Source organism: Eptatretus burgeri, chromosome 15 (assembly GCF_056783735.1).
Source record: "Eptatretus burgeri isolate ZD-2024b chromosome 15, Ebu_testis_v1, whole genome shotgun sequence".
NCBI classification, from domain to species: domain Eukaryota; kingdom Metazoa; phylum Chordata; class Myxini; order Myxiniformes; family Myxinidae; genus Eptatretus; species Eptatretus burgeri.
The window spans coordinates 40,266,494-40,290,363 of NC_140975.1; the positions used below are offsets into that span (position 1 = coordinate 40,266,494).

At 43.2% G+C, this 23,870-nt stretch overlaps 1 protein-coding gene across 22 annotated transcripts in view; it reads right to left on the bottom strand.

Moving 5' to 3' along the window:
- Positions 1 to 23,870, bottom strand: part of LOC147012003 (myosin phosphatase Rho-interacting protein-like) — a 65,102-nt gene that overhangs the window by 2,552 nt on the left and 38,680 nt on the right. For 14 of the 22 annotated variants that reach the window (XM_085856551.1, XM_085856547.1, XM_085856538.1 and 11 more), the window contains 10 exons: positions 23,474 to 23,571; positions 19,912 to 20,809; positions 19,706 to 19,828; positions 19,450 to 19,597; positions 19,247 to 19,358; positions 17,745 to 17,904; positions 16,890 to 17,006; positions 9,553 to 9,639; positions 9,253 to 9,382; positions 38 to 126 (listed from right to left, as the gene is read on the bottom strand). In XM_085856551.1, the coding sequence (XP_085712677.1) occupies positions 38 to 126; positions 9,253 to 9,382; positions 9,553 to 9,639; positions 16,890 to 17,006; positions 17,745 to 17,904; positions 19,247 to 19,358; positions 19,450 to 19,597; positions 19,706 to 19,828; positions 19,912 to 20,809; positions 23,474 to 23,571 (1,962 nt within the window). Of the gene's footprint in view, positions 1 to 37; positions 127 to 4,589; positions 4,660 to 9,252; positions 9,383 to 9,552; positions 9,640 to 16,871; positions 17,007 to 17,052; positions 17,380 to 17,744; positions 17,905 to 19,246; positions 19,359 to 19,449; positions 19,598 to 19,705; positions 19,829 to 19,911; positions 20,810 to 23,473; positions 23,572 to 23,870 lie in introns of those variants that run through there. The other 8 variants (XR_015051602.1, XM_085856543.1, XM_085856542.1 and 5 more) reach the window with 8 other exon arrangements.

A 23,870-nucleotide genomic window follows, 5' to 3' on the forward strand; every position in this document is an offset into this window, starting at 1 on the left:
ACTTTGATACACGATTGCAAACAACTGAGTTTCTCACCTGATGGTGACAGCTGTCGACAGGCCTTGGTGAAACATTTGCGTCCTCTATCCAAGGAAAGTCTGGATTGCTTTCGGTTCTCATCATATCTGCGTGGGGAGGCATCAGTATTGTTCAGAGCAAGATAATAGGAGTGAAAGATTCCTTTGCAAGTTATCAACTTGAAACGTAGGCTGCTGATAACCCATGGCCTACGACAAACCGATCTCACTGCATTGCCAACTGCCAAACACTTTGGAAACATAAACTCAAATGAGAACTGTTAATAAAGCTACATTTCTAACTTTGATATTTGGGGCTGTTTTGGAGTTTGTTGGTGGAGAATGATGCATATTCGACTGGAAATCAATTCTGAATTCAGCCCATAGGTCATATCATTACTGGGGGTAAGGGTGTGGTGCTGATGCAGTGCCCCCTTAATATTTGGGCAGGAATTTGGAATTTGTTTAGGAAATCAGGCACTGTGCAACCTTTAATTTTCTACAATAATAGCAGAGTGGTCTGCCTGCTTCATGTCCTCCCGATGGATGGCACACATATTGAGGAATCTCCCGAACTGAGACACCAAGATGTGAATCCAGGCAAGACGGCATACAAGTGAGTACACATACCTCTAAAGCTTGAGTTATCCTGATAGTCATGTTTCGAGGTTATTTCATATAAAATGTTTAAATTTATCAATAAAAAATTTTTTTTTGCTTGTGTGCATGTGAAATTTAAGCCGATGCAATCCCACACTCCACCCCCCTCCTGGTTGAAGTGGCTGGCTTGAGATCTTTGGGACTTGAGTTCGAGCCTCCTGTTTCATAACACCAGGAGGGTTGATTCAGCCTGTCATCCTTCCATGGTTGGCACAATAAGCACCAGCTTGCTTGGAATATTTAGCCATTCGAGTGACTTACATCAGAGTGGCAACCCATCCAGGAATGTGCATCCTTGCCAAGGGAAAACTGCCTCAGTAGCTCTATATGCCTGAAGATGTGGAAGGAGTGGTTGGTTCATATTGCCATTAACTTCTTCTCTTCTTTAACCCCCTCTACCGTCTTTTTTCTGGAATATCCAGAACTATTCCTGTTTACAAAATAACTGTCTGGAGGTTCAACCAAGTACTAATATCACAAATTTGTCCATGGAAAAGCTCATTCTTGGTTTTCAACTTCACAGACAGATGGGCGTTTCATTATACTTATTTGCTTTGCAAATGCTTCTGCTTGTAGTCTTGTATCAGTTACATGACAATGACAGATGAAGAACAGATCCCACCACATGGTCCAGCCATGGAGTGGAGACATTCTTGGTCCCCAGTAAAAACCAGGAGACGCCAGTAAAAAAAATAACGGTCGGCCATGAGCCAGCAGTCTTAAAGCGGTTGCATTTTGAGAGCTTGACAGCTTAATTTGTGTCGCATTTCATGAAATGTTGCATTTCAACTTGCAGTTCCAGTTCGATTAGCAGTTCTCCCCATTTCATAAAAGCTGTTTTCCAGACTGGATACATCATGTGTTTGTTATATTTTCTTCCCTGTATTGCAGTTTGTGCTTTGGTCCAATTTTCGGTGTTAAACTGTACCTTGTGTTGTGTTGTATCATTCAGGTTTGCTCAGGACCACTCCTTGGGTTAGCTGGCATGCAAATTATGTCAGCCATGGTCTGCTTCTTTTCTCCCGAGTACGTATTGACCTTTCAGCCTCCTCAACTCTATCCCATACCCTTTCTCGCTTCAAAACAATAAAATAATATTTTTTTTCACTCCAAAAACATGTCCAATCATCATGAAACATGCAAGGTCATGGAATCCATCATCGCAATTGACATAAAATCAATCCTTTTCTCCGACAGCCTCGTCCTTGTCTACCTTGGATATGCTGCTTCGACTCTCCCAACAATGGATAGAGGCCCTTAATGTCAGATATGAGATGAGATCAGGGCCCTCTCTGGACATATCTTGAGCTTTTGATCCAGTCTGGCATCCTGCTTTGCTCTCCAAACTGTCTGCCTATGGAATCTAAGGCCAACTTCACTCTTGGATTTCTGACTTCCTTCACTCTCATAGCCAACGTGTGGCTCTCAACAGAGCCCTTTCATCTCCTCTCCCTGTCAAGGCTGGAGTACCCCAAGGCATTGTTCTCAGCCCCATATTATTCCTAATCTTCATCAATGATCCCACTGACTGAAAAATCCTCTATCTCTGCCATGACATCTCTCATCCTTCTGACAGATAGGCAGCAGCCTCTTCCCTCTACTCATACCTTGACAAAATCCCAAACTGGTTAAACACAATTTACTTATGTATCCGTATTATCCACCCTTTGCGTTCTCCCTCACCCCTCATCATTACTGACATTCCTTGTCTGTCTACTTTCTCCCTCCACACTGCTGTTGGTTTTTCCCCTTTATCCTGCTGTTCCCTTTGTTAGGTTTTCCTGTATCATTGCTCTTCCACAAGCCTGAACCATGTTAACATAAAAATAAAAAAAAACGTATTTTTCAGCATTCACCTTTGCAAATGTTGGGGTCCGACAGTATATCATTTTTGGTCCCATTTCTCAATGATGAAGAATCACATAACAAGAACGGCGCTCTTCAACGTTGCGACGTCAACTGATATGACTCCACTCACATTATTATGTCATTATACATACTTGTACCAAGTTTGATTTAAATCCCTGAACGTAGATTCAAAATATTAAATTATTCTGGTTGCCAGACCATGCATCCAATCAGCTTGAAATTCAAAACATATTCCCCATGACGACTGGATCATAATTGTGAAGTTTCACATCTACTGATAAAGTGGTTCAAGAGATTTTTTTTTGAAAAGAAGATTTTTGTTCAATCCAATATGGCTGCCAGACCATGTGACCTATTAATTATTTGAGGCACATGTGGATGAAGTTTTCCCTTGATCTGTCAAGCCGTTCTCGAGAACAATTTTAAAGGTTTATTCTTCAAAAAAAAATCAGCCGCCAAACCATGCAACCTATGATGTCAGAGTTGAAGAACTTTTTGTTCCTCATGGCTAGGCGATCATCTATCTATAATTCCAGTAGTGTGTGTTTGTGTGTTTGTGTGTTTGTGTGTTTGTGTGTTTGTGTGTTTGTGTGTTTGTGTGTGTGTGTGTGTGTGTGTGTGTGTGTGTGTGTGTGTGTGTGTGTGTGTGTGTGTGTGTGTGTGTGTGTGTGTGTGTGTGTGTGTGTGTGTGTGTGTGTGTGTGTGTGTGTGTGTGTGTGTGTGTGTGTACGTACCGCTGTTTCTCGACAACCACTGGTCCGATCTCATTGAAACGTGCCAGATATATTGCTGGGTACCTGAGGATGTGCCTTTTCAAGGTTTGATATTAATTGGACAAGTGCTTCCCAAGTTATGGCCATTTATTTACCAAACCAATGACAAGACACGTTGTTGCGTGGGCGTGGCCGATGGGGAAGGGAAGCACAGCCACGTTCCCCATTACGGGTTACAACGTAGGGCTTCCGGAGAGTGATGACTTCGTGTATTCTAATAATTTCTCGATTTCTTATGCGCATTTATAGATAAACACAATGCCCCAAGTTATGATTGTTTTCATATTAGACGGTGCATAAATTTCGGTAACATCAGAGTGCTGGTTTGCTCCGAACCAGGAAGTAAATTTTTTTTCTCTCTTCTCTTCTCTTTTTGTTTTTCCTTGCCACGACATTGCGAAAAGGTAAAATACTTTGGCGCTAATTGAATAATTGGGTATTAAAACTAAATTGCGAATAATATGCCAACTTCCGGGCCACGCACGTGCGGGCACGCGAGAGCGAAGAAACGGCCTGTGTGGTTGTTGGTTGTTGGTCACGATTTGAATATTTATATATTGTTTTTTTTCTTATTTTTTACGGGCACGTACTAGTACCTGTAAATTTTCACCACAATCTGTTCAGTTGTTTTGGAGATGATTTTTGAAGGTTTTTATGTCAAATATGGCTGAGCCACATGACCGATGACATCATCACCTCCCCCCCCCCCAATACAATTTAGCCCTTGACCCTTAAAAAAATTTATACTGATCAAATAAAAAGTTTGATGTGCAATTATATTTAAAAAAACAAACAAAAAAAAACATTTGTTTCCCATGGGGAGTATGTATGTACTTCACATTGTGCCAAGTTTCTATTTTTTCCATGGAGTGGTTTCAGAGATATGGAGGTCCAAAGTTTTTCTTTTTTTTTCCACATGGCTGCCACACCATGTGACCTCTGACATTATAATTATCATTAAAACATTTCACATGAGTAGTTGCACCAATGGTGAAAATTTTGTCAATCAGATAAGTGGTTGCAGAGAAAACAGAAAATTAGCATGAACGGACGTACGTACAGATGGACAACCCGAAAACATAATGCCTCCAGCGACTTCGTCAGCAGAGGCATAAACATTTAAAAACTCTCGTACCTGGATCTTCACCAAATTCCAATCAATTCATCCACGTCACACACCCATCCTGTCCAACAAATGTTGTCCTAATCCGTCCACAACTTTGAGATAACTTGTTCATAAAGATCTGGCAGACAGAGATGAAAACATACCTTCCGTCCACCTTCGGTGGCGGAGGTAATCAGCATGGTACATAGCCATATTGGTGGCCTCTTCTTCATCCTGCCACACATGCCATGCCCTCAAATGCTATATATCGATATAATGCATGGTTCCTGGAAGTATTATGAAGGCGATTTGTTTTCTTTTCTTAAAGTGTCTAATTCAATTTAAATAAAGGTTTAAAAGCGTATAAATAAATAAATTCCGGGTTTTACCACCATTTCCCAGTGTCTCTTGCATCACCCCCATCAAACACATTGCATTAGTTATTCATGCCGATCATGTGTCCATTATGATGTCTTTAAAAGCAGTAAGTTTCCTATTTGAATGACTTTCAATCATCTTACTCCTCTGCGCATGGGCGATCGGGACAAATTCAGAGCCAAAATACGGTAAAACGAAAGACTCGTCTTCCTATTCATGTTCCGATCCGTGTTCAAAATCTAACATTTGATTTAAATAAGCTGTTGCTTGATCATAAACTGATAGACAGACGGACTTGAACCAATTGCTTAACTCCACTTTTTGCCATGAGTGGGCAGGGTAAAAAAGGTGTGAAAACTGACCCCCTGAACTACAGACTGATCAGCTTCCTTCCAATCATCAACAAAGTCATGGAATCATCACTGCAATTGACATGAAACCCTCCAACCACCTCATTTCAGATCACCAATTCAGATTCAGACCACGTCACCCCACCTCGGACATGCTGCTGCTTCTACTCACCCAACAATGGATGGAGGCCCACAATGTCAAACATGAGATGAAACACATCTGCTTTTGATAGTCTGGCACCCCGCCTTGCTCTCCAAGCTTGGCATCCAAGGCCAACTCCACAATTGGATTACTGACTTCCACTACTCTCGGAGCCAACATGTGGCTCTCAACGAAATCCTTTCATCTTCTCTCTCTGTCAAGGATGAAGTGCCCCAAGGCAGTGCTCTTGGCCCAGTCTTATTCCTAATCTTCTTCAACATTCTCTGACTCTCGGGAAAATCCTCCATCCCTTCGCTGATATTTCCACCCTCTGCCATGGCAGTCCCCATCCTTCAGATTGGCAGCCTACAGCCTGCAGCCTCTTCCCCCTCTTAAGACATTGATAAAATCACAAGCTGGTCACACTTAGAATATGTCTTTCAATCCTGACAAAGCTCACACACTCGCTCTCCGAATAGTCCAAGAGCATTAGGTCAAAATAGGCCCTAACCTGGACATTTTTGGTAACAAGCTGATTTTTTCAGGATAGGTCCAGGAATATGTCTAGAATAACATACTAAAAGTTCTCATAAATCCTCCTTGAGCGTTTTCCGCAATCCAAGATGGCGTCCAAAATGGCCGCCTCTTCTGTTTTTCTCATAACTTTGCAAGCAGGTTTCCCCAAAACACACTTTAAATGTCTACATATATGTTTTGAAGTATGAGGAACTCATTAGAATACATCTTAAGAGATGCTGAAGCACGCAAGTACCAATAAGACCTCTTGAGTTCTTCCAAAAGTCCAGGCAGAAGCAGACGCCGACACCCTGATTGTCTCCACAGCACTAGCACTGGCAGAGTCAGAATATGTGCCAGTTGCTGTCGTTGGTACGGACACAGACTTGCTGGTAATGCTCGTTGCTCGGGCAACCTCTTCCACAGATGTGTACATGCTATGCCGCAGTAATCCTGTCACGGTCTTCAACATTCATGAGATTCAGCATGCCATAGGCGACACAAGAAATCACTTGATGTTTCTTCATGCTGTGACGGGATGTGACACGGTCTCTGCGATCTATCGTCAGGGCAAGCGTAATGCTTTCAACATGGTGCACAAGAAGCGGGACTACGACTTGCTGGATACCTTCACAAACAGTGGAAGCACCCATGACGAGGTGGAAAAAGCTGGGGAAGGCTTCATTCTTAAGCTTTATGGAGCCAGCAGTTTTGAATCTCTTGATGACTACCGTCACATCGCATACAAACGGGCAATCGGTCGCAGTTCCCTGAGTTCATCCTTTCAGCTAGAAAGTCTACCTCCAACTAGTGCTGCAGCAAAGCAACATTCATATCGCGCCTATCTTACCGTCCAGGAATGGATGGGTAACTCCTTATCTCCAACAGAATGGGGCTGGCGATTTCAGGACGGGACTCTTACCCCGGTAGAAACAGACATTGCTGTTGCACCCGACACTTTGCTGAACATGGTGGCATGTGGGTGTAAACCAGATGGTTGCAGAAGCATGACATGTAGCTGCAAGAAACTTGGGCTCTTTTGTACCTCAATGTGCAGTAAATGCAGTGGTCTCAATTGCAACAATACAGCACCAACTCTTATAGATGCCGACGATGATATTACCCCAACTTCAGAGGACATCAACATTGAAGATACAGCATCCGACGATGAAGACAATGACTGATGCAACTAGGTGTGTGCATGCATAAGGTAAAGATTCATCTGAAACTTTTGAGGAGGAAGAAGTAACTGAGTTCCTTGTACTTCAAAACATATATTTAGACATCTAAAGTGCGTTTTGGGGAAACTTACTTGCAAAGTTAAGAGAAAAACAGGAAATGGTGGCCATTTTGGACGCCATCTTGGATTGCGGAAAACGCTCAAGGAGGATTCACGAGGACTTTTAGTATGTTATTTCACACACATTCTTGGACCTTTCCTGAAAAAATCAGCTTGTTACCAAAAATGTCCAGGGTAAACCCTAATGCTCTTGGACTAGAAAGGACCATCTGGCAAACCCTCCCATCGACTGTCTTAACAATCCACTTGAAGAACTTCAGTCACTCAAACTCCAGGGTCTCACTATCAGCCATGATCTTTCTTGGGAAAACCACATTTCAAAATTGGCTTGCAAAGCCAGCTGCTGACTGGGCATCCTCAATTGAACAAAGTCCTTCCTTGGCCCAACTGAACTCCTATCCACTTCATGAACTCCTGAATGGCATACTGTTCTCTCCTCTGGACTGGCTCCTCTGCCTCACACTTTGCTCAGCTTGTCGCCATGGAAACCCAAAGCATTCATACATAATTTTAATCTTCCATGATGAAGCTGAGTCGATGGGCCTATAACTTTCCCATCACAGACAGGTCGGCGATCTGTCTTCTACCGCCTCCTTTCTGGTCTTGCACCCTTTGCCCTTTCTGTGCTTTGTCCTCCTCAGGTTTCTACACGGTGCACATGGTCCATCAGCAACCCCCTTCTGGTGAAACTACCGAAATCCAGGATCACTGTTCACCTGCATTCATTAGTTCCTCCTTTTTCCCACCTGTGGAACCAACTTCCACATCCTCTTCAATCTCAATTCTTCCCTCCAGGTCTTCAAGACAGCTGTTCACCACCATCTCAAATCGTTCCCCATCCAAAACCATTATCTTTTCTACCCACTTTAACTCCATCCGCTCTTCCTCAAGCTCACCTTCCAAATTTGCTGTTTTCCTTTCTGAGAGTTTCCATCTTGTCCACCCACAAACTCTTTCCCTACCCCTCATTCTTCCCTGCATCCCCAGTTTGTCTGTCTCCATCTATTTTTCCCCTCTTTCTGTTCGTTTCGGTCTGTTGCGTTTTGATCCGTTCTCTGATCTTCTTCTTCCACAAGCCTCGACTTTGTAAACAAAACCAAAAAAAATGCGGAAAACCCTTAATGCACAGTTTTGTAATGACTTGTGATGAAATCAAGTGATGTGAGAAAAATGCAGGTCATGGCCAGGAAAGCCAGATCAGGTCGTGACAACTGCACGACACCTCTCACCTTTGCATGACAAATGGGAGCTTGACTACTCTATTAGAGATGGGATGGGAAATTCTCAATCATCTTTGGACACAGACATGTCGTCTTGTGACTGTCACCTCTTTGGACCATTCTAACATCTGGTGGGATTATGTTTATGAGTGATGAAGAAAGACCTCAAAGCACGGGTTCTCAATGGCTGCATAGCCGTCTCCCAAGATTGACGCATATGGCATCAAGGCGCGACCACATCGATGGGACAACTGTGTACGTGTATCCGGGGAATACATTGAGAAATGGGTGAAGTCTCAGAAACCTTCCTGTAATTTCATTTTAGATAATTAAAAAGTCCATTTCAATCTTCAACTACCTGAGTTGATTTAAAAACCTTGGTTCTAAAATGCTGGTTTGGCAATTCAGCTTCACTTGGTGTCAAACATTTACTTTTATGCTTTTTAGTTTCAAATCCACTACCGTCAACAAAAAAAACATATAATGGAAAAGCTAAATTCCAGGTATCCGATTTCTTCTCTGGGACAGACAAAATGCAACAATAGCCGCACAATGTCTCCACGAACGAAAGTATGAATCAAAATCAGTGGAAACCTGCTAATTGGTGAGTCTGCCATTTGTTTCCACTGCGAGGCAAAGCAGTTGTGAGTATGTGGCCTTGTGAGGGCAGAAGGGGCTCTAGTTTCTATAATTAGACGAGTTATGCGATGCAGGGCCTTCTTGTCTGCCTTGCCAAACTCACAAATTGGTTCTGACTGAGCCCTAAAAGGTGAAATGTGAAAATAATTAAGTACTGTAACCACGGGTATGAAAAGGGGACAAATGTGGAAGCAGCATCAAGGGGCCCCCGTGGTTACAATCTTCCAAAACACGGAACCCTTCCTTGGGGAAATGGCAATCTGTGGTTCTCCTTCGCAGTACCTTGCGGTAGTCCTCTTCTGGCGGCAACTAGCTTTTCCTGCAAGCGACCAGCATCCATCTCTGCCTTTGCACGCACGATGCTCATCTCCATGTAGATGTCCTTGTATTTTTCTGCCGCGTACTTCTTCTCCTGACACGCACAGATCCCCCGACACATCACATTACCTTTGATGCGCACCTTACGGGAAGCTCAAGTGGTACCATCTTATTTGTGACAATACGGTGGCGTCTGAGCCGTTTTAAATCAAAAGGCAAACACGTCTGATTGAACCAATCAATGGCACCATTTTGCTCACTCACCCTAAGGGCTGCTTGCAGTTGCTCTTTCAGAGTGTTCATCTCTTGTTTGTAATACTGGATTTCTGAATCCTTCACCCGAACCATCACCTGTAATACATAATCACATTTGTTGAGAAGGAAACAAAAAGCAGAGGGTGGTACAGTGATTTAATTTTCCTTTTAACACTTGCAGATGATTGGATTGACAGGTAAAAAAAAAAAATAAACCAATTTCACCCGCAGGGTGACCCGTATCTTGCCAAAAGGTGACCACGTGTGACTTCTTTAAGGTCACACTGAGGTGAACAGAGCTGCTATCCACCAGGAGCGACTCCTTGAGGAATATCTGCCTACGAGAGATTCCGATGAGAATCGTTCTACAGAGTAACCATGAAAAATATGCGTTTGCCTCATAACGTCACCAAATGACGTCATAATGTCTCAAGCTTGACATATCTAGAAAGCACTCATCGAGGTGTTCAATTTGAGGTACTACACGATATGGTTCCTAAAACTTGAAAATTTGACCTTGGGGTCAAATATGTTTGACCTAAGGCGCTAACCATGAAGGTCAAGGCCAATCACCACCAAAAATTAATCAGCTGAGCGCCAGACCATGAACTATATTCCCATGAAGTTTGAAGATGATCCGATCAAAATTACTCAAAAAATAAGGGTTTCGTCGACTCCCCTGATTTGCGACAAAGTGACCTTGACCTTTGACCTTCAAAATTTTGTGCACTGAAAGGGACCTCTATAGGCCTCTGATATGCGAAGTTACAAAAATTTCCAATGATAACTGTGCTCTGCAGAATTTTTTATACGTGATTACAGATAAACAAAAAAAAAACATACAAGCTGATTGACATATCTTGCAAAAACTTCGTTTTAGCAAGATAAAAACGTATTGAAGGACGCTGTTGTCGGTGTATGTGTCCACACGCAGATCTGCTTTATAGATTGTTCATTCACAGATCCACTGAAACCAATAAACCTCAGCGAAGCTCTGCATTGTTAAATTTTCTTTCTTGTTACCTCAGTCACCAAATGTGGACTGAGGTTATGTTTTCACCCTTGTTTGTCTGTCCATCTGTCTGTGAACATGATACCTCAAAGTTATGAATGGATTCAGACAAAATTTGGTGGACAGGTTGGGTGTGTCGTGTGTGTCTGTGTCTGTGTCTGTGTCTGTGTCTGTGTCTGTGTCTGTGTCTGTGTCTGTGTCTGTGTGTGTGTCTGTGTCTGTGTCTGTGTCTGTGTCTGTGTCTGTGTCTGTGTCTGTGTCTGTGTGTGTGTGTCGGTCCGGGCCTTAACTTTTTTACCATTTGAGCTTTTGTCATAAAAATTTCAACAAAGCTTTATTTTGAGAATCTGGAGAAAACAAATTCATAATTTTTGTTTAAATATTTACCTTCGTAAACTTTGTTGCGAAGGTTATGTTTTGATCGCTGTGTATTTATTTATTTATTTGTGAATATGTGTGTTTGCTTGTTCGTTTGTTATTCGCATAACTCCAAAAGTATTGAACTGAATTGCAGCAAATTTGGAGGGATGGTTGGTTATTATCCGAGGACCATTTGATTCGATTTTGGGAGCGATCGGGTCAAAGGTCAAGGTCATGAAAAGGTCAAAATCGTCTTTTTACCATAGCGCGGTCAATTTGTATCCAATTTGCATGCAACTAATGCCAAAATGTTCAGAATTCAATGCCCCATCTTGTGATATGTGACATGACACAATGGCGTAATAACCCTTATTAGCGGTTGGGAGTCAAAGGTCAGGGGGGGTCACGACATTGCAAAATGTGTGGTTTTAGTCATAACACGGTCAATTCTTATCCGATTTGCATGAAACCAACACCAAAATGTTGACTGTTCTGTTCCCCACACTCTAATACCAATTACAAAAATAAGAGTACAAAGGTCAAGGTCGAGGTCATGAAAAGGTCAAAATCGTCATTTTGCCATAGTGCAGTCGATTTTTATCCAATTTGCATGCAACCAATGCTAAAATGTTGTGAATTCAATGCCCAATCTTGTGATATACGATATGACACAATGACGTCATTACCTTTGTTAGCGGTTTGGGTCAAAGGTCAGGGGGGTCAACGACCTTTATTATCATAACGCGGTCAATTCTTATACAATTTGCATGTAAGTAGATTCAAAATGTTTAGAATTCAATTCCCTATCCTGTGATGTGTAATATTTGACAGTGACTTTATTGGTGAGTTTAAAGCATTGGGGGGGGGGGGGGGTTTCACTGAACTTACAAAATGTGCATACCTTAGTGGCACGTACGCACACTCAAGAAAAAATGTTCCTTTTTATAAATTAGGAGCCAGCTGATGTGTGCTTCAAATGTGTCATTCTTATGTGCCATGATGCTTTCGGCTGCTGGTGCAATTTGAAGATATTAAAAAATAAAAGATATGCACATTTTACAGTTGTAAGGATGCAGGTAATAAAAACGGATTTGCAGGCAAAAAACATAGTTCTCTCCATGCAAACCAATGGGACTTTGGCACCAGGAGAGGCGTATTTCGCAACGTATAGTTCTATTTATTGATGGTACTCCAACCCCATATCGTGCAACTAGCTAATGTCATACGCTCTACATATAGTACACACAGCTGAATTAGTACTTTCAGATGTCATACTTTCTGAAAATGAATGTTTGTTTGTTCACAATAAATAACTTATTTAGAAAAACAGAAACTCGGGTGTGCTAAATGCCCCTAAAATGCCAGAAAATAATTTCTTCTAATGTGACCAGTTGTCATCAGATTGACTTGACACCGACACCCAAAAAGGTCAGGGAGTTCATACAGAAATTGTACAATGTACGTGAATCAGTGTCAAACAGCAGGAAATTTACAGTGTCAAAGAGCAGGAAATGTAATGTTTTTGAGCCATCATAACACATATGAGATGGCAGATGTGGTATGGGATTAAATACCCTCACAATCAACGTTTTCTGGGGGGGGGGGGGGCAAAATGTAGCGTTGGCGAAGGTATGCGCTCCACTGAGTGCCCGTTCTAGTTTTCATTATTATTGTTATTATTAACCTCCGCCATCGAAGATGGACGGAGGTTACTGTTTTCACCCGTCTGTTTGTTTGTTTGTGAACAGTATTACGGAAAAAACTCCTGGACGGATTTCGACGAAACTTGGTGGGGGGTTAGGTATGGTCCAAGGATCATGCCATTAGATTTCGGACTTGGTCCAAAGTCCAATATGGCCGCTATGGCAGCCATTTTGAAAAAATATTTTAATTTTTTTTTGCATTTCTACATGTTTTAAGTGATTTCCAACCCCCCCCCAAAAAAATTGTTAGAGAAAAAAAACAAAATTTTGCAACTTTTTTTTTCAACAAAATTTCGATTTTTTTTGGCATTTATACATGTTGTAAGTGATTTCCTTCAAAAAACATGCCAAAATTATAATTGCGGCTGATTTTGGAACTTCAGGTGGATATACCCACGTAAAATCAATTTCTGTCTCAAGGAATCTAGTTATGGCGAATGAATTGAGTATGTAAAAGTTAAAAGTAAAAGGGAAAGTTGCAAACTATAACTCTGTGAGCACTGTTGACGTCAAATTGAATGAATAGGATATCAGGTTCACTTGAGTGACCTAGTAGTATTGGCGGCGGAGGTTTTGCACTCTCCCGAGTGCTCCCCCTCCAGTTATTATTATTATTATTATTATTATTATTACCTCCACCACCAAAGGTGGAAGGAGGTTGTTTACATTCTCCACCATTGAGAGATAGGGCTCAAAAACGATTTCGTACTGTATTGTAAAACGATATAGTAAAAAAGTATTGGGCCCGATATGTTCTCGAGGATCAGGCATTACATGGCGGAGGTATACGCTCTACCGAGTGCCCTTCGAGTTAGATTTGTTTGTGGTCGTAAGTCTTGTCAAAGATCTTGTACCAAGAAAATAGTGTAGACCGATTGATGCAAGTCTTTAAAATTATATTGATGTCATCAGCACCTGCTGCTCATGTGATGTCGACACGTATGGATGAAGGTCAATGCATCATTATATGATGTAAATGAATATTTCACAGGTGATCAAACAAATTCATCGTGATAGTTGAATCATCACTGCGGCTTGTACATGTCACTGTTTATAATGCCTGGATATATTATGGCAGAAACTGTTGAAGGTGCAGCTGTGCTGCTGATGCAGTGCCCCTTGTAGATTAGAGCAGGAATTTTTTTTAATTTGTCCAGGATGCCAGCGCCAACTCGCCTTATCACGGATGACACCGTGGAATCTATAACGCTGATAGATGGGCTCACGACTAGAAATTGATGACCGAGTGACTTATTAACAATTGGAATAACACCACAACATTGTCCTTGTATCCTGTGTGTTGGACAGGTGGAGTTGCTGGACACAGCCTCAGTGGTGTCCATCTGGTTACTTGTTTCTGCATACGAGAATTTTTTAAGTGAATCTTCACCATTGAGAGATAGGGCTAAACTAATATATAGCACGATATCTCAAAAGGTTGTGGACGGATCCGGATGGAATTTTATGGACAGGTTGGGTGTGTGACCAGGGAGAAATGATTCGATTTTGGCGAAGATCCTAATCTGAATCTGGATACGAGAATTATTTAATTTTTCAAAGTGATTTTTCACCATTGAGAGAGAGGGCCAAAAACGATATATGGTATGATATTTCAAAAATGTATTTGGCCGGATGAGTTCTCGTGGATCAGGCATTGCGTGGCGGAGTTTACACGCTCCACCGAGTGCCCTTTTATTTTCGGAATAAAATCAGCTGTTCCTGTAGGTTTCCTCTGCTGGGTAGTGCATTTCATAGAAAAGGCTCAACCATGAGAACCAAGGAGCTTTCAAAAGACGGCTGGGATAAAATTGTGGAAAGGCACAGATTAGGGGATGGGTATAAAAAGATTTCAAAGGCCTTAAATATCCCCTGAAGCAGAGTCACGGCAATTATTAAGAAGTGGAAGGCGTATGGTGACACCACGACCTTGCCGAGATCAGTCCGTCCCTCCAAACTGGATGACCAAGCAAGGATGAGACTGATCAGAGAGGTCACCAAGAGGCCAATGGCAACTTTGAAAGAGCTACATTCCTTTATGGCAAAGACTGGTCACTGTGTACATGGCAACATCACAAGCACTCCACCAGTGCTGCCTGTATGGTAGGGTGGCAATAAGGAAGCCATTACTCAAAAAACCCCACCTTGAGTCCTGTATGAAGTATGCAAAAATCTACTCTGCAGATTCTGAAGCCACGTGGCAAAAAGTTTTGTAGTTTGATGAAACCAAGATGGAACTTTTTGGCCTAAATGCAAAATGTTATGTTTGGCAGAAAGCCAACATAGCACATCACCCAAAGAAAACCATCCCTACTGTGAAGCATGGTGGTGGCAGCATCATGTTCTGGGGATGTTTGTTTCTCATCAGCAGGGACTGGGGCACTTGTCAGGATGGAAGTGAAAATGGATGGAGCAAAATACAGAAAAATCCAAGAGGAAAACCTGCTGCCCTCTGCAAGAAAGCTGAAATTGGGATGGAAGTTCACCTTTCAGCAAGACAATGACCCGAAGTAACCAGCCAAAGCTACACCGAAGTGCACACGACACAAAAAATACTCCACATGAGAATATGTTGGACAAGATATTCCCATGGAGAATATTTTAATGATAATTGTGACGTCATGTGCCACGTGGTATGGCAGCCATCTCGGATTAAATGCAAAAAATTAAAGCATTATATCTTTGAAACTGCTGATCGGAAAAAGTTGAAACTTGGCACATCTCATTCTACTCCCAAGGGGAATAAAGGATTGAAAGGATGGCATCATTGGTGAAGTGGTAGATTCATGGAGGAGCGAAACAACAAAGGGCAGAAGGTTTATGGAGAGAAAAGGGGATGAAAGGGGGACTGTTGGAAAAACACACCGCAAGAAGGTTGGAGGTGGGTATACGAGTGAGTACGAGGCAACCTTGGACGGCCCTTTTCAAAGACTGGAGGGAAGATCACCTCACCAGCATGAGAATATGTTGGACAAGATATACCAGCATGCAGCAGAATATGACCAAAATAGACGTGTACCATTGATAAACGTCACCGTGAGCCTCGTGTTCAGGTTGGAGGCCCTTTTGAAGGCTAATGGTTATGTCTTGCATTGTCCCATATCGAGTCGAACCCAAATGTAAAGAATAATGGAGTTTTTTTGTTTTGTTCTAAAACCCTTATTGACAGTTATTTCCATTCTATCACTCCCGCTTTACAGATTCTGTGACACTTGTTGAACAACAACAAACTCCCACTTGTTTACCCATAACGATGCTTGCTCCCAATTCTTGCTTTGTGTTGCTGTGAAGGATCAGTTTTCATCATGTGATAACGATCAAGTCACAACATGTACAGAAAGTTCCTGTTTGTTTTGAAGTTGGTCTCCCAAGCATGGAATGGAAACAGTTCAAAAGGTCTGATGGATGTCCTGATGAGGGACACTTTTGGGGATGCAACAAACTTTCGATATATTCAGACCTCCGGTTCTTGGACTTTTGCTCGGCCTCTAAACCAGAAGGTGACAACTTGGGCTCGAACAGCCCGACGGTCCTGCCAACTTGAATGTTTCGTATCTGGCAAGTTGAGAATTTGTTTAGATAAGGCCGTGTGCAATCTGCATTTCTGCCTCAGATCGCTTTAAATCGATGTGTTTAGCACGAGATGTCATCTACTTATCAAATCCGCAAAAATTCCAAGATTATCCACTCCAGCCACCAAAATGCCAGACTGGCATTTCCTCCCAAATTACGGTACTTTCCCTTTCCTCTTCAAACTTCATTTTTCAGCCCAATCACTCCTCAGATTATTATTATTATTATTATTATTAATCTAACCAGCCTACTTCCATTTTATTTATTTACAGGAGCGAGGGTCATTGAAAGAGGAAGGTATAACTGGAAAACATCGAAGGAAGGGAGGAGGGGACGAAACAATCCTGCAAACAAGATTGTTGGGGTAATAATGACCGGAGGTCAGAATTGGGGATTTTGTATGTAAAATGTTGATGATTAATTGCAAAACAATCCCTTTATGTTTGCCTTTGGGGGGGGCACAGCACCCCCTTGTGGAGATAACTGGTAAGCTTTAACCTTTGCAGTATGTGCAGAGACCATTCTCAGTATTCTTTGTCCATAAATCAAATTTCAATCTGACATCTGGGGGTTGTGCACACAAATGTGTAATAATTTCTATTCAATTTGCATAAACCCCACAATGCGAAAACGTAACCACGTGTTACATCTTGTCCACAGCAATTTGGTACTGTAGTAGGTACCTATCGGTCTCGAAGTACCTCTAGCTCGTACGTGGCTGGGGAAATGCTTGTTGCCAGCTGGCCCTTCCCATCAACGTCGCCAGTAACAATACTTCTGAGTCGGCGCAGTTCCTGGGATAACCGAGAGTTCAACTTCTGGAAAAGCAAGCACAGCTCTAAGATTGGGGGGAGGGGGGAGGAGAGAACATCACGTTTGCTCGAATTGTTAGTGCTTTTGTACCCGGTCGTGAGGAACCAGACAGTACAGAAAAGTCGGTTACCACAGGACTGTGAGGAGGATGGAGACAACCAGGCATGAGTTGGAAAATTAACTTCATTCGACCAAAACCCCTTTTCTTTCCCATGCAAAGTGTATACTTAACTGTCACCTCCATTCTCTTGCCTGTGGAACTGTCTTCCTGAATGCTGTCTCGAGCACTTCCCTCCAGTTTTTCAAAGTCTGCTGCCCACGGTCACTGCATGGTCTGTCCCATTTCCACCTCTGAGCTTTACTGCACCCAATGAGACCCTGTTCCCACCCACAATTCCTCTATTGTGATGCATCACCATGTTCTTGCCAAACTGTCTTCCCTTTGCTCCACCTCGAGATGGAGATTTGTCCAAGTCTGCTGTCCATACCATGACGTTTACCTTGTACATTTCACTGAAGTTGTTCCAACCTCCAGTGAGTGCAAATGCAGTAAGTGTTGCAGCAGAAACTCACTACACTGACTCTTCTTCTTCAAATGCCAGCAACAAAAACTAGTTTGAAAAATAATATTTTATACACCTGACACCACCACACCGTTTGATCGATTTAATAATTTACTTTGATGCATCATTGGTTATTATTGAGTGTGCACAATGCAATTGATGCTTTACAAAGGTGCACACCTGATTTTGCGCATTGAGCGCCTGGTTCTCTTGCTGGCAGTGGCGCAAAGCCTGCCGCTCGGCCTCGAGTGCCTGGCTCAGGTGAGAGTTTTCCAGGCACTTCTGTGAGTACTGCTCTGAAAGCACACCCAGCTCCCTTTGTGCAGATGTCAGCTCTTCCCTGCACAACACCAAAATAGACACCACAGACAGGGAACAATCCTACTCTTCCTCTTGGCCAATACTGGGCGATTATGCAAGCAAGCAGGACAGTCGGCTTATTAGCTGCTCCGCAAGAATTGACAGAATGGGGTGGATTCCGGAACTGGGTTGATACCAAGCGGTGAATTTTTATACAAAGCAAGCAAAAGTATCCATCCCCAGTGATGGGAAAAGTTCAAGTTTTTCTATCAATTTAATTTATTTCATGGACTTTAAAAAGGTTAATTGGGTTGCACTCTTGATTTCACTTGGGGTCAAAGCTCAGAGCTACTTATACTGCTGTTGTGGACCGCAAAATGGTGGTGCAACATCGGGTGGCAGAGGTTGGATTTGCCTAAAAAGAGGGCAACATATGGCTATTTTAACTTGTGTTACTGCATGAAGATCTGTATTAAGTGTACTTTAATCCAAATGTTCATGTTGATTTTAAAAACTACTCGAAGGGACAATAAAAAAGTGAATGTTGAGCTTTGCCTGCATGCGCAGCTTCACAAACGCAGCGCAGGGAGCGGCCACCATTAGCGGGAGACCGACGAATGCACGGTCAGACAAACACGATGGTTTATATACATCGGAGATTTACCCAGCATTGCACGGGAAGCGAAATGTCAATAACACTTTGTAGCCAAAGGAAATTTGCAAATTGTAATACCCTCTGCCACTACCACCAGGTGGCACTACACGGTACCCATTTTCATCGATAATTTACCCTCCCTCCCCCCACCTGCGTAGCCTATTGTTACCCCCACACAAAGTTGTATTTGTACCCTGAGTTTGTAACTTAAAAGATGTGGCCGAGCATAAGGAGGGGAGGAGAGACAGAGAGCAAGAGCGAGAGAGAGACAGAGAGTGAGAGAGAGACAGAGACAGAGACTTTTGCCTTTTATAGGTATAGATATAAAGGATTATCCTCATGCTTTCGATAAATGACACTTCTGGAGGGGGATTGGATACGCACGGATTCGGGACTTTGAGGGGGCTGAAACGATTCCTTTCATAATTGACAATGGAAGTACCAATGCCGTCACATACGGAGAGACACAAAGGCCTACTGGGGTTTATATTGCATCCACCTAAGCACCTGTAATAAAACGTTAAACGTTTTGATTCTTCTTTGAGGTCACACTTGGTACAGTATGACTTCAAGGAAGAATTGTAAGCTTTTTATAAACTTCATCATTATCAAATGTAGTAATAATCTGTTAATGCACCATTTGCTCGATTCCAATGGCAAACTTTCATTAACGTATCCATTCAGAGTAACCATAATTATCTGGCATATGTCAGGGTGCCATGCTCACTGCTGCCTGCGGAATGCATCTGTCCTCTCACTGCTGCTGCTACTGCTGCTGTGTTGTGCCTGTAGCACCCGTTCAAGCTCAGTGCGGTGAGCATTCTGCATGACTTCCAGGGCTGTGAGCAATGAAAGGTGCACATTACAGCACATCATCCACATTTTGGTATACACGGTACCACACGTCATGCTGCGACCCACGTGGCTGACCTGCAGCGGTGGCCGCTGCTTCCTCGACCAGCAGCCGCTCCTGCTCCTCTCGCTGTGCTTGTAGCTCCTGATCTTTTTGCCGCTGCAACTCTGCAAGTGCAATCCGGTGGGACTCTTGCATCGTCGCAAGGCCTCTCTCACATGCCGCCTGCACATTTGTAGTGAGCATGTAAATGTTCCAACACACTTAAGGGGCATTAGCAACGCAAGCTGACTTGCCTTATAAATTCCTTGACAACAATGCTGGAAGTGTTACCTGGGAGATGTATCCACTGAGATTTTTCTGCTGCTGAAGCTTGGTTTGGAGGTCATAGTTCTCTTTCTGGAGGAGGCCCAATTCCTTGCGTACTTGCTCCAGCTCCTCCTGCAACTTCTCCACCTACGATGGAATGCACATGAGCTCTATGCTTGATCTCATTTACTTATAGAAGATAAATGTTGTTTTGAGGGAGTGTAACTTACCTGTTCATTCAATGCCTGGTAATGAGCCTCACCAACAGAGCCTGGTGTGCTGTGGCGGATGCAGGAAATGGCAATTTGTTTCTGTCCATTGACAGGTGTCTTCTCTACTTGCTCCCAATGCTGCTCGATCTCATCTCCTGCAGGAGGTGGTCTCTCCACCAAGTCAACACAAGCATTTCCATAGTTGGCATCACCACTCCATATTTTTACTTTCTGATGCAGGTGACTCCTTGGTAATACTGTAGATCCGAGAATGGTCTTGTCTCCATCGGTTCTGGCTCCATCTCCAGGCTTACGTATTGGTGTTGGGGGAAAAAACTGGCTTGGTCCTTCTACAGTCACTAACCGAAGAGGGATCGGCTTGTTAAGAGAATTCGGAAGCGGTGATATTTGAGAATCCAAAATCGAGGAGCTGCCACCTGATTTTTCCTCTCTTGATACCTTGAAAGTGTCATTGCTGGGATGAAGGCTGGCGTTTAAGCCAAAAGTTTTTGTTTGACTTGCGTCTATTTCCATAGACTGTTTTGCAGCATGAGAAAACAAGGTTGATGTACATGTGTTATCAGCCAAAGGTATACACCTTGTCCTGGTCACATGGTTTACACCCACAGTGTTTTCCTTCTGTTCCACCCTTTGTCCTGCTTCCCAAGCCACACTTTTTAGCGGTGGTTCTGGGCTTGAAAGATCGAGGTAGTCACCCCAATCGTTATACTTTTCGTGGGCCTGTGTGCCAGCTGAGACCTTTTCCAAAGCTTGTCGCACGGTACGGAACTCTGACCAGTCCAGCGTTTTTATGTGGTTGTCCAGTGTTCCCGGTCTGTTAACGCTCTGCTGTCCCAACAGTTGCTTTAAAGCCTTGTCTGCACCTGATGGGCTGCTGGCAGGATGACAAGATTCCCTGGCAACAATGCAGTAAATAATTATTGTGACATTCATCTAGGCCAGTGGTTTTCAAACTTTTTTTAGTGGCGACCCAATTTCAGAATCTCTCTACATCGCACGACCCAAAAGATTCAAAACCCAATTCATAATATATAAGATATGATTTCATATGACACAAGAACATTTACTGTTTACTTTATTCACAATCGTCATGTTTTCATAGACGAGTAAACGGAGAATCACCGACAGTATCCAAATACGTAGTACAGTTGAATGTTTCAGAAGTTTAGTCCGAATGACATTTAGATATATCAGTGAGAAGGATGAGCCTGTTTTTCAGAAACCAACTTCTCTATTCGTGGAGAAGCAGATGACAATGCCAGGATCATATCATGCTCCATTTCTAGACGATTTCTGTACTTTGTTTTAATCACCACCATGGTGGAGAACGACTGCTCACAAAAGTATGATGAAGAATATGGTATTAGAACCTTAATGGCGCGCCGTGACAGGGTCAGGTACGACGGCAGCATTTTGCACCAGAATGTCGACAACGAATTCGTCCGTGCAAGAGCCTGCACTCCTGAATCCCGCTGGAGCTGTACAAGCTCTTCCTGTGCTGTATCATCTTCATCAGCAATCGAGTCCAGTGGAGCCGTGAAAGGGTCCCGAACCACAAAAAAGGACTGCACATCCAGCTCAGGGAAATAGTGATCGAACTGTTCAATGAGCGACCGAAGGTGACGTGCTATCTCCCCAGAAATTGTCGAGCTCAGTATTGTCCTGGCAGGTCCTTAGATGCTCCACCAGACGGGGGGAAAGGCCGAAGCGCTTAACAGCTGCTTTGTCTGCCAGTAATTTTAGAGTCGCCAGAAATCCGGTCATTTTGTCGTGAAAAATCATGAGGTTGGCATCTTTGCCTTGGAGGGAGCGGTTGAGGACATTGAGACGTTCAAAGATGTCAACGAGATAGCACAGTTCTGACAGCCAAGAGTCCGACTCAAGCAACACTACCCATGCCGTTTTCCCTTGTGTGCGTAGGAACTCCTTCAGTTCATCTTTGAGCTCGTAAACACGCAGAAGAAGGTTTCCTCGAGATAACCATCTGACTTGAGTGTAGAATAGTAAATTCTTATGGTCGGCATCCATCTCCTGGCAGAATAGCCTGAATAACCTAGTGTTGAGGGCGCTCGATTTGATGCGATTCACCATTTTTACGACTTCTGAGAGCACGCTCTGCAAGGTTTCTGGCAAAGTACGAGAGGCGAGCGCTTCTCGGTGAATCATGCAGTGTACTATGGAGGTCTGAGGAGCCACCTCAAGCAATTTAGCCTTGAATCCAGAACGCACTCCTAACATTGCTGGCGCGCCGTCTGTTGTAGAACCGAGCAACTTTCCGAAGCCCAGATCATGGTTACGATAAAACTGCTCTACTTTTTCCAAAAATGTCCTAGCCTTTGGTGGTGGCCTCCAATGGTTTGATGAGCAGAGGCTCATCGACAAAGTTATCAGCCTTGATGAAGCAGACCCAGACGATGAGTTGCGCGTACGATGCGATATCAGTGGACTCGTCCAACTGTATGGCACGCCACGGCGATTCCTTGGTCTTCTGTACGACCTGAGCCGTTACGTCCAGACTCATATCTTCAATTCTGCGTTGGATGGTGTTGTCAGAGAGGGGTATAACTGCCAGTTTCTTCGCCGCTTCCTCCCCAACCATCAGAGATACCATGACCTTTGCACATGGCAGCACGAGTTCTTCCGCAATGGAGTGAGGCTTTTTAGTCTTGGCAACATGGAGTGATACTCGATACGAGGCCTCTAATGGCCGATAATTGGTCTGATGGCATGCACCCTCTCTGTCAAGACGCGTATTCTTGAGTGCAAGAAGTTTCCTCTCAAAGAACGCTCTCTCCTTATCCTGATAAGGCACATGTTTTGCAGTCAAATGCCTCTGCAACTTATTTTGTTTCATAGACTCCGTAGAAAGCACTGCGAAACAAATCACACACTGAGGCCCCTGTGCCCCACTTTTATCCACCACGTAGTAAAATCCAAGGTCCAGAAATTTATCCTGGCAAGAACGTTCTCGAGATTTGCTGGTGGCCGGTGCTGCCATCACAAATAAGGTCTTGAGTCGTACGTGGAGACGTGAATAGACGTTAATGATAGAGTCAGAGTCTGAGTCTGAGAGGCCGTGGATCAAACCACTAATTTCCCACCACAATGAACCTCCCTTCAGCGAGCCCGCGCATCGGCTGGATCCCATTCCAAGCGTCATGTTGCGCCGGTTCCCATACTTTGAACAAACCGTTTATATTACATCCAGTAAAAGTGAACACAGATCAAAAATACACAATTGTTTTTCGCTGCAAGCGGACGCCCACGACCCCACAAAATTTGCTCGGCGACCCCACTTGGGGTCGCGCCCCCGGGTTTGATAAATCCAAGATCTAGGCAATTAACCTCAAACTAAAAAAAAAAATACTGATATCTCAAGGCACTGCAAATTAGCAGGCCTTGACAACTGAGTTATGTATGATGGAAGTAAGCAAGCTTTGTTTAACCTTTGTGAGCTCCATTCTCTTTAATTTGTTACTGGCAGGACCCAAAAACCACATCGTCTTAAAATGGCCATGTACGAATTGCACCGGACAGGACAATTTCGAACTGTATTTACCTGTCCGGTTGACCAGGAATGCTGCGCAGAATGTCTTCCATCCAGCTCCTGCGGATCCCAGCAGTAGCGGCTGCCAAGATGATTGCACTGCCTTCAAACTGAGGTGAGTGGACGAGTAAAAAAAAAAAAAAAAACATCCGATATGCAAATCATATCCATTATTATCAAGGATAGGCCAAGTCATTTGGGACGATTGCTTTACCCTGTAATCCTTCAATGTTCATTAATTATCAAGGGAGCTCTTGCATCCCAGCACGGCGGCTTAAAGCTCAATAAGCAAATGCACATACTTCTTAGCTTTAAAAATGATTAGCCCCAAACAGTGTTAACGATTTTCAAAGTATTTTAATATTCAATTGGCGTGATCATCATGTATTGGTGGTTCATTTCCTATTAA